Source organism: Etheostoma cragini, chromosome 2 (assembly GCF_013103735.1).
Source record: "Etheostoma cragini isolate CJK2018 chromosome 2, CSU_Ecrag_1.0, whole genome shotgun sequence".
Taxonomy (NCBI): Eukaryota; Metazoa; Chordata; class Actinopteri; order Perciformes; family Percidae; genus Etheostoma; species Etheostoma cragini.
Genome location: NC_048408.1, coordinates 26,710,479 through 26,721,745, shown reverse-complemented (window position 1 = coordinate 26,721,745; position 11,267 = coordinate 26,710,479). Strand labels below are relative to the sequence as shown.

At 41.1% G+C, this 11,267-nt stretch overlaps 1 protein-coding gene across 1 annotated transcript in view; it reads right to left on the bottom strand.

Moving 5' to 3' along the window:
* LOC117952291 (transmembrane protease serine 6) overlaps positions 1–10,534 on the bottom strand; it is a 14,429-nt gene extending 3,895 nt beyond the window's left edge. The window contains exons 1-15 of the mRNA XM_034884437.1: positions 10,166–10,534; positions 9,682–9,814; positions 8,957–9,099; positions 7,938–8,005; positions 6,082–6,269; positions 5,868–5,909; positions 5,307–5,511; positions 4,956–5,092; positions 4,660–4,772; positions 4,436–4,545; positions 3,490–3,632; positions 3,256–3,354; positions 2,100–2,213; positions 1,727–1,843; positions 1,232–1,400 (exon numbers count right to left, since the gene is read on the bottom strand). Coding sequence (XP_034740328.1) covers positions 1,232–1,400; positions 1,727–1,843; positions 2,100–2,213; positions 3,256–3,354; positions 3,490–3,632; positions 4,436–4,545; positions 4,660–4,772; positions 4,956–5,092; positions 5,307–5,511; positions 5,868–5,909; positions 6,082–6,269; positions 7,938–8,005; positions 8,957–9,099; positions 9,682–9,814; positions 10,166–10,240 — 1,856 coding nt within the window. The 5' untranslated portion in view covers positions 10,241–10,534. The remainder of the gene's footprint in view (positions 1–1,231; positions 1,401–1,726; positions 1,844–2,099; positions 2,214–3,255; positions 3,355–3,489; positions 3,633–4,435; positions 4,546–4,659; positions 4,773–4,955; positions 5,093–5,306; positions 5,512–5,867; positions 5,910–6,081; positions 6,270–7,937; positions 8,006–8,956; positions 9,100–9,681; positions 9,815–10,165) is intronic.
* Positions 10,535–11,267: the final 733 nt, after the last annotated feature.

Below are 11,267 nucleotides of genomic sequence, written 5' to 3'. Positions count from 1 at the left end.
AAACAACTTTTGAACGTACACGTTCCACCAACACAAGTTCCTTCCCAAGGCTATATTTGCAGAGTCACCGTGGCTCCGCCCGTGATTAGCGCTGCCCCTGAGGATTGTGATTGGTTTAAAGAAATGCAAATAAACCTGAGCATGTTTTTCTCCCATCCTGGAATGCTCCTCCACAGCGCTGTGGAGGAAAGTGTGGCAATGCGAGACTACCAACAAACCAACAAAAGTCTCTAGAAACTTAAACACTCACTAAATGCGGCACAACCTTTTCATCCCCATACAAAGAACATTAAGAGTAAAGAATGTTTAATCCTCAACAGGATGTTGCAGTTATGTAGCTCAGCGTAAAATCTTTCAGGAAGACCTAACTTTTAATTGATGCACTCTTAAATCAATTCAGATGTTATCCAAATAAATGTACATGTTATCATGCGTGTCAAACTGTCGCATATTTGCAACTAGTCTCTCCCGATTAAAGGAAGACCTAACTCTTAATCAATGCTCTACCTAATTTGAATCAGCTGTTGTAGGCGTTCACCTTCCTGCTAAACCAATCAGAATCATACACAACTTGCAAGGGCCAATCACAGAGTCACAGCCCTGCCTTAAAAAAATAATTTTCTCCCTTTGATATCAGCGGTTGTTGCAGGCAAAGAGTGCAACCCTCCACCTCCAGTCATCTACTCCAGCTGACCGGTCCGGAGCTTCCTTTGCTCTGGTCTTCCAGCTCCTTCGTCACCACCACCGGTATCTAGATTCCATCCGGGGTCTGATGGTTCTCTACCCCTATATACGTATACAAAATATTTGTATAGCGATGGAGTCTAATCGCCAACAACTTTTATTGAGCTGTACAATAAACCTCATTTGCATATCTGCAAACATGTCTCTCCTGAGTGAAAAAGTTTTGGTCATGGTCCAGCCAGCGCAGTCTGGCTTTCAAAGACATGAGTGTACACACATAAATACGCTGGCTTTTCTAACACACAGGCTGTTACAGGTAAACTCTAAACAGCAAAGGACTGAACATAAAAAAAGTTTGGAAGTAAAAAAAACAAAAAAAAATGTTAAAATGCTTGAAGTGCTTCATCAACTTCAACGAATAAACCTTTTTAGCTGAATAAAAGCTTTAGATTTTTGCCAAAAAGTCCCTCAAACTGTTTTTGTTTTGAAAAAGCAGCTTAACACCTCGATTTACAGACCACTTCCTTCCCTCTTTTCCTGCACCTACCGGTCGTCATAGAAACAGTGGGCAGCAGACACCACCCATTGGCTGGAGATTAGCGCGCCCCCGCAGATGTGGGAACCCCGCACCTGAAGGCTGGCCTGCCATGGCCACTCCCCCTCTGTGGCATTGGCCCCCCCGACAATACGGCTGGAGAACTGTCTCAGGCCGCAATCTGAATACACACAAGAAATATTAAAACAAACAGCTGAAAATATAGACAGCAGGAAAGATTGCTCAACATATGTAAATAGAATCAGCATAGTTGCATTGGAAAGGAAAAAAGACCAAAATGCTTTAGAGTTCTAATCCAGTACATCCAATTCTTCTTAATACCAATGGGGCAAACAAAACCAGATCAAAATAAAAAGTGCAAAGACTTAAATCTGATTTCATTGACTTTATATGACTTATAAACGGTCAATATATAAAGTCCAAATCTGAATTAAGTGGTGAAATTAAAACATGAAAACTAGGTTCTTATGGTGGGGATCATCTCACCACACTCTGTCTCATCTGAGGCGTCGGGGCAGTCGGTGACAAAGTCACACTCCGGGTTCGGCTTTTTCAGACACGTTCCATCAGTGCAAACATAGGTCATATCTGTACACTTCACACCTGCACACACACACACACACACACACACACACACACACACACACACACACACACACGCACACACATGTTTAATGGTTGGTTTTGCTGCTGTTTAGAGCCTTTAGAATCCTAACCTTACATCTCAACTACATAATTGTCTCAAAAGAAATGTCAAAGGCGAGTGCTTGCCTCGTTTTTTTGGTTCCTTTTTTTTGGTGTATAAATTACATTTTAGGATTTGATTGACGTTGCACTGTGATGAGTTTGAGTGTGTTACCATGAGTACAGTTCATCTCATCTGTTGCCTCCGGGCAGTCTGGGAGTTGGTCACACACTTTGTAGTAGTCCACACACTGACTGTCCTCTGGACACTGGTACTGTGCCACACACACTGAAACACACACGCGCACACGCACATGCACACGCACACGCAATGTACCAGAAAAACAACAGAAAGGCATTGTAACATTTAGAAGTCCAGCATATGAAAAGATACAGCAATTCACTAGCAAACAGAAGTGGTCTGCTGTGCCATGACTGTGTCATTTGTCATTACAGTTTCATAATTTAAGACTTGAGTGTTGAGGGTGGATACATGAATAACCAGATGCAGTGCATTTTGCCACATTTTACTATCTTTGCTGGGGAAAAAAGATAAAATGGGTGAAGAAAAATGTATTTTCCTCTTTTTATAAAATACAATCTATGCTTGTATGCTACATAAACTATTCATATCATATCATATACCATTCTGCAAAGCATGCTAAAACAATTCAAAAAGCTTTTACTTTCTCATGGCTTTATGTCACATGGTGAACCCCTTATTAAACAGTATCTTATTAATGGCTAATCCATTTCCTACCAATAGTAACACCTAAAAAGCCAAACCAATTATAGCACTGTGGCTTGACAGGCTGCAACAACTAACAGGTTTTGACATTGTTAGATATACTGGTTGTCATTCAAATAGATTCTAAAGATTTAGAAAGAACAGGCCCATGCCATCAGATCAGATCAGGATCACCCTCAGGCATTCAGGACAGCCGTTTGTGTGCAGCATGCTGACAAGGCTCATGCTACAGACGTTCAAACATCCTGCCTTAAGCAGTGTTTGAAAATAGCAACTTTTTTTCTTCTGCAGTGTGACAACACGGTGGTGATGGTGGATGTTTGGTTCCTCCCTGACAGTTGGTCCCTGTCCTTTTTCTTGAAGAGTGTTGTTGCATCCCAATGTCTGCAATTCAGTCATTTTGGAACATCTGTAAAACTCAACATTATTTGACAGTAAATACATGAACTTCTAAATGAATTGGGCTTTATTGGCTTTGCATGGTGATCCGACCAATTCATTTACTCTGTCCCGCACTGTCACTTTCCTGTTTCAACAGAAAACAAACTATGGGAATAAATTCCTTTTAGACAAAAATTATTACCACAGTTCCTCTCGTCAAGACCGTTGGGACAGTCCTTGATTCCATCACAGGCAGGAACACACAGGCCATTAGTAGTGCACAGAAACCGGCCTGGGCAAGCTATAAAACACACAAAAACACATGCACACACAACCTTAAAAAATAAACCTGTCATAGAAATAGGTAGAACCCAACATTACTTAGCAGTTCATTGATCCACATGTCTTTGAGGTCCCTCCTTCATCCAAAACTTACGATCTGATAGGTTGAAGACACTGTAGCGCAACTGAAGACCCGGTCCTGTGAGTGACACCTGTGATGTCATGGCAACAGTGACAGTTGTGGAGAGCAAGAAGAGGCGTTCCTTGTATGGCAGCAGGCCCCTGGTGCCACACAGTCTGAAAACAGAGACTAATTTAAGTGTAAACTCGAGGTTTCCCTGCAGAGACTGGACGACCGTTCTGGTGGAAGCCCCCAGGTTTGAAAAGTCTTATTTTAATAGGAGAGTGCCCTTAAGCAAGACGCTTGACTAGTTTGTCCATGGCACTAACGACAATCCTATCCTGGCCAAATTCTGGTTTGAAAAACAATTAGGTAAAAAGATTTATCAGTTGGAGATAAAAAAAAGTAAAAATTATAAATTGAAATAAAAGCATGGCCTCACATGAAATCCAAGGAGGCTAACATGGGACGCTGCTGCCCCCTGTTGTTCGCTCCAGAGTAGAATGATGTGACACTATCAAGAAAAACTTCAATTTTTTAGGTTGATCAATTTATGTTTTTTTTGTATTGTGGAACTATCTGATCTTTCCGCGCATTATGGCCTGTATGGAAACTATTAATATGCACAGGTGCTTCCTGTCAGACACCCAACCCAACGCAGGTGGCAGTTGGGTTGCATATATATATATATATATATATATATATATATATATATATATATATATATATATATAACTTGTGCATATCTTGGTAGTTGTTCTCTATCTAAGCAATTTTGGGGGGAAAAACCTGAAAATTCTATCTGAAATTCAAAAGTTTTCATTATTTTGTAAAAAAGTGGAAGCTGTTCACAAAATACATGTTTTGCCGAGAGTCACACAGCTCATTAGTCAAAGTATAAAGTGAAGACAGATTTATGTTTTATGGAAACATTTGTAAATGCATATTCATATTGCAGGTTGATTGTGGCACAGCCTACCTGCGGTTCTGGATGACCCACTGTCCCTGGGTACAATTCTGGTTGTAGCTGGCTCTGCTCAACTCGTAGCCCTCAAATTCCAGAGACAAGCCCATCCCTACACTGGGCATCTGAAAACCCACAGGACGACGAACAACAAAATACGATAAAGTTCAAAACACACGCCTTAAATAATTATTGAACACTCAAGAAGTGGTGGACATATAGAAGAAGGAGTGTCTTACAGTAAAGCTCCATGTACAGTTGGTGTCGGGGGGGTAGTAGCTGGGAAAGAAAGGTGTCCTCAGTGTCCCCTGGACCCCTGATACTGCCTTCAGCTCTATAGTGGACTTGCAGTCTAAGAAATAGAAAGAAATAGAAAGGGAGAAGTATTTCAATCCGCAATGCTGCTTTGTGGCATTAACTTGTTTAAACTACAAAACATAAGATGAAAAATCTCTCCTCTCAGTCTGTGTCTGAAACACTGTGTGAAACTTTTTCAAACTAGTAAAAGAAGGCCCGGGCTTTCAGGTGGTCTCACCCTGGCGGCCCCAGGCCTGTGCAGACAGAGAGAAGGGGTCCTTGTAGTTGTACAGACCCTGTTTCCAAACCACCGTCATCCACTCGCCTGAAGACAGAACACGCACCACGCGCTCAAGTCTGCTGCAGCCATACACACTGGCAGGACAGAGAAGGGGGTGGACAGAGAGAGACAGAGGGATAGTTAGTGTAACTCCTAAGTGAGTTTCTCGTAAAAAAACGGGCGCTAAATATGATGCAACTTTCTTTAGAGGTGGACCAACCAATACCTGATGGGCAGCAGAGAACAAATATTACCCTGATACGTAAAAGCAAATAAATACATCTGTCTAACTCGGTGGATGGAACTCACGATGTGATGAGGTAAGTGTCGGAGGGGCTGAGTGAATTGTATACCACCAGCCTGTCCCGGCACTCTGGCAGTAGCCACTCCATTTGGAGCTCCAGCTGGGAGCCAGGGGCGGCTTGGAGGTGCCACAGGCAGGAGGAGCGCTGCGTGTCGGGGCCACGGAGAGCCAGGGGGCTGCTAGACACCACCTTCTGGTAGCGGTAACAGTCTGGAAAAGATGCCAAAAGAATGAAGAATTAGAGTTGGGTTAATTTGAGGTCTGTGTTGAAATGCATTCAAATTTTGCCTTGATTCTACGTCCAAAGCTACTGTATTGAATAAAACACAACATTGTCCAATCATAACGTAGCATTATTAACTAGTCAGAGCAGGTCTGTAAAGCTTTGGATTTCTCAACATGTTGAAGCAGAGTAAATGGGACTGTAATAAAAGAGAAATATTAAATATTCAAAGAGTTGATTAAGTGGGGCACATTGTGCTTCATGCTAATTAAAGTTAAATCAAAGTGAAAGATTGATAAAAATAATAGATTCTTAACAAGCAAAAGAAAATAAAGTGGGATACCAAATGAGGCTTTCAAAAGCTCTATAACTTTGGAGTCGGTTTCTGTAAGGAGAAGAATGCAAAAAGAGACATTTAAGTAAAAAAAACTTTTTAAGTCACTGTTTCTCACTTTTTCATCTTTCTTCCCTGGCTTACACACACACACCCACACCCACACCTACACCCACACCCACACCCACACACACACAACACACTGCTTATCTTCTGCTCTCACCACTGACAGACAGCGAGGGGAAGTGTAGGATGTATCCGCAGAAGCTGACCGTGTTGTTCTCCCCTGACTCTTTGTACCCCCTCAGGCCATTCTCCAGACTCATGGTGACTTTCTCCAGTGTGACACACTCAACATGACTGACGGGCACAGACATCACTATCCAAAAGTGAGCCACAACACTCCCCTCTCTGCAGAAACAAACCCAAAACCAAGATTCACAAAGTCGTTAAAGATGCATCAAAATGACAAGAGGCAAACAATATAAGATGCAAATGGTTAGTGTGATTTCTCAGGACGAAAAGCAGTGTTTCACTGCCAACCATGGTTTAAAGGTGTGGTCAAAAGTGTGCTTTGCTGCACCTGTAACCACACAATAGACTGATCTCACAGTTTACAGACACACCATGAAGTACACTTCTACATCGCTGAAGCAAAAAGACAAATCACACCCCAAGAGCTCAACAAAACAATGTTCTCCGCTGATGTTAGGTCAGTCTTTAAAGCCTGGTTCCATTGTGCAGCCTTTAAATTACATTTCCTTATGATTTACCCTGACGTATTTGGAATTGTTGGAAAGTTGTCTATAAAAGATACAGTTGTCAAAAAATAAAAACAATTTGTGTTCGAGGAAAAGTTCCCTTGTAGATTCTTAATCTTAGCAAACTGCATTACCTTCTGCAGAAAGGAGGAGAAACACTGACATTTTCCCTTGTCTTGTTGATGCAATTTTTACAGTTTATGCTCCACGTACTGTGTATTCCTATGGTCTGTCTGGAGCACCATTACGCTTGCAGAGAATGTTGCAGATTCTCAAACATTATTTAACAGAGAATTAGGAATCATGTGCAGAGCTGAATATTCAAGCTTTCAACACAATTTACAGACACAACAAAACTACAAGTACTCCTTTGATATGACATTCCAATGTGACATTCCACATTCCATCAAGTTCAACAGGTTTGAATTTTGGTTTCTGAGCTGGTAAACAGGGAACCACTTTTCTGTTGACACATGTTCTGCGGCTGAGCCTAAAAGTCATAGATGTTGTCAATCAGCACAGCATTGATTACCAAACCTGAGTAAATGAATGACTGAACTGTGTATTAACCAGTATCAACATGTGGTAACAGAGTGAGCAGATGTTTCTTTTTCTCCCTCTTACTACGATCTTCCACTATAAGTAGTCAACAAGGGGGTAAGCCAGCCTTGACAAAGCGTACCACCTATAGAGCTATGTCGATACTATCAAGCCACCCGCCATCAGCATTACTTTATTCCACTATTTGCCATTCATTTTGGCATCACTTTGACAGTGAATAACTTTATATCTGAAGCGGTTAAAGACTTTTTTTGTCCGTTGTTTATTTCTAAAGAAACATGACAATATATGAAAGGCTCCATTGCCAAGCGACTTGCTGTCGCACAGTAGATACATTTCCATATTGTCAGTAGAAGCTCGCAGGCAGTTTTGACTCACATAACATGTTTTAGTTGAATTACTTAACTAGCATTTTGGTTATCAATAAATAACCTTTGCTGAATACATTAAAGAAATTTAAAAAAATTTGATCAGAAAAAATTGATTAGCCTTTGCCTATATTATCACGTAACAATTCTCTTGGCAAAGCTACCAGACGAGTATGTCACATCTGCATCTTCAAGCTCAGTTGGAGGCTGCGCAGTAACGCTCAGCCATTTCCAAAAAAGTGCTTCTAATAGACATCGACAATCTCCATTGAAAACAATGGCGTCACATTGTCCACTTCTTTTACTGTCTGTGGTATGTATGCAACTTCTGTCACTCCCACATTGCTTCTATTCCTACTGGTTATTGTTACTGTACTGTACCCACGTACCCAAAGGCGAAAACAGTGGTGTAGTTGAAGTATCGAGAAAGACTGGACCCCTTCATTATTTGAATTACCTGAAAAACAAAGAAAAACAATATCACCTGTCTACATGACTCTCATCAAGTTGTTTTCCAACTGAATTGAATTTTGAATTCTTCTTGCCTAAAGGTCTATCTAATGGTCAGGCAGCTCAAAGTACTTTTAGTAGTACTACTTACTCTATAACCCCACTAACACCGCAGTCCCAGAATGCAGGGTTACTTGTGCTTCCTAGAGTCTCCAAAAGAACTTTAGGAGACAGAGCCTTCAGCTAATAAGCTCCTCTCAAACTGTCTTCCAGTTTTGGTTCGTGAGGCAGACCCCGTCTCCACATTGTAAGGTTGCTTAAGACTTTCCTCTTTGATAAAGCTTATTATTAGCAATGGCTCAGGTTTTCCTTGGACCAGACCCTAGTTATGATGCTTTAGGTTAAGACTGCCAGGGGACTTCCTCTAATACAGTTAGCTCCTCTCTATCTGTACGCACATCCATGACCCCTTAATGCATGTTACTACCTTGGCATCTTCTCCAGGGTTCTCATGCTTTCTGGTCTCAAAGATATTCTTGGAATGTGGTTGCACACGGATCATGGTTGCACCTTAGTCCTGCTTGACGCTTGATGCTCTTGGTATTAGTCATATTTCCATTTTTATTATAGTTGTTAGTGATATTATTGTTGCTGTGCTTCTCTGTCTCTTCCTCAACCCCCAGTCTCTTTCTCTCTCTCTTTCTCGCTCTCTCTCTCTAGATTGAGAGAGACCTAACCCAGCCCAAAGGGGAATTCTTCCTTGCCCAATTTTCACTTAAAGAAATTTTGGGTCTTTGTATTATAGCATGTAGTCTTATAGAGTTAAAAGAATATTTAAAAAAAGAAAATGTAATTGCCTTCTGAAAATGCCATGGACAAATGTAAAAAACAACAGCTGTCTTGGTCCTTTTACCAAGTCAATCTAGTGTACATCAGTATCACAGACATCCCTGTTCACCATGTTCTCTACTCCCTTGGCCTCTTTCTTGAATGCAGGGCTGTTGTGAGAGGACAGATCAGCAGAGAAGTTCCTGTTGAGGATGGACAGGTAGGCCGTGTACTGTTGCTGGACACGAGGCTCCAAAAACCAAACTCTGTGTTCTGTTACAGAGAAAGGTGTGAAGATCAATACAGCATAAATAGACCTAAACAAGACGTAAAAATCTACAGCCATGCAAGCAGCTCTGTGAGACACAGCAGTGCTTTGAGCTGAATGCTAGAATACATGCTAGCATGCTAACATGATGACAGTGCTAAAAATGCTTATGTTTATCAAGTTTACTATTTACCATAGTCATCATCTTAGTTTAGTGTGTTAGCATGATAATGTTTGCTAACTAGCAGTAAACACAAAATTGTGCTCAAGCTGAGGGGAATGTCTGAAATATTGAATGGAATATTATATTTTATTCTGAGCGAGACATGGGTGTCTGAATTACATTGCATGGCAATCCATCCAATAGTTGTGTAGTTGTTGAGAAATTAACAAACAACACATATCAGCCTAATGGTTGTGCTACGAGAGGTCATCAACAAGGAACCATGAATATAAGATACACATAACATAATACATATTGCATCTATTGTAAAGCATATATACCAATATTACCGTCAATAGAGTCATGCAGCTAACTTGACTGGAATGCAATTAATAAATAAAGAGAAAGAGAGAAGTCTCCTTACCCAGGAAGTACCAGGCTAGTGTGGCTCCTGTGGCTGCAAGAATGATGATGGTGATGATGAGGAAGGCCAGAAGACACTTAAAGGACCGGGTCTTCCTGGTGGGTGTAGCCAAAGCTAGGTCACTAGTTTGCATCTTAAGAAAACAGAGAAACACTTTCACATTATTTTGGGTTAGAAAAAAAAATCTGCTAGATAAATCCAGTCTGAAGTGTCTTATTGTATCTGAGTGAGGGAATATCAGAACATTTTTCCTAGTGGATTATGCCCCCCCCCCCCCCCCCCCCCCCCCCCCCCCCCCCCCCCCGCCCCCCCCGTTGAAGTATGCCCCCAGACATCATGAACCTAAACACTTAACATTAGTTTTACAGTTTTTCATCGGCCAAAACCAAGCCTGCAAGGATTTAGTATACTAACTTATAACTTGGTTCCAGATCAGACTACATGTGTAGCCTATAGCCTGTATTATAATATTAGCATTACTGACCTCATTGTTCCAAGAAGCAGGTGTGACCGCCTGGTCACACGAAATCGACTTCTTGGATCCGTAGCCGAGTGCCATTGCATCACTCCGCGTCCTTTGTTCCTTGAGAAAACATCTTACTCGCCTTTGGGACTCATTAATGTTTATCCAATTTAGCTTTTATTTTGCATCTCTTGTAAGCACATAACCAGACATGCTGCTCCAACAGACAGAGAATGACTCCCTCTGTTTGTAAGTCCAAAGGTGAAAAAAGAAAAAAAGAAAACGTAATCAAAATTTTCCAATGCTCGTTTGGCTCTGTCTATTGCTAAGTTATACCATTTGACTCACGGTAGAATAAAACCTAAATACATCCACATAACCTGTTGAGAACCAAGCATGCATGCAGTAGAGCACCTTCTTGTCTAAGAGAAGCAGCAGTGACTTAGATGAGTACAGGTACTGTTTAATTAATCATTACCTAGCAACAATGATGCTCTCAGTCAACTCCTCTGCACAGGAAATCTAATGGGAGTAAAGCAGAGTCAGGCTATTTACGTACTCAACTTGTTTCCCTGGGTTCATTTCCATGCAAACGACAAATCCCAATGGGCCATTAGGTGAGTAAGATGCACAGACAGAAAGCCGGAGGTTGAGACAGAGATTTGTGTATTGAAGGATACTGTGAGTTTACCTCATGCACTAAAGATTCACTATATCTCAGATACTGATTTCTTCTGTATGAAGTGATAAGGAGGGTTTATTTCTCCATCACATGTTAAATACAGACCATTGTGTTGAATTGGGCTTTTGGAATCACATCAACAATTTCAAAGAAAGATATTGAAAAAAGAAAAAGAAGGTTACTATAAGTTTACAATATGCCCCCAAATAATGCAATAGTACAGAAAAGGACACTCGCACCACTGTTGGTCAAACACATCACTCTACTAACAGATTAGTCAAGACAATGACTTTGTACATTTTTCGGGATTTCCTCTTCTGTGTCCCCCCCTTTTGGGACACTGTGTCTGACGCCAATAAAAGACCTATACAGTGGGTACGGAAAGTATTCAGACCCCTTTAAATTTTTCACTCTTTGTTTCATTGCAGCCATTTTCCAAAA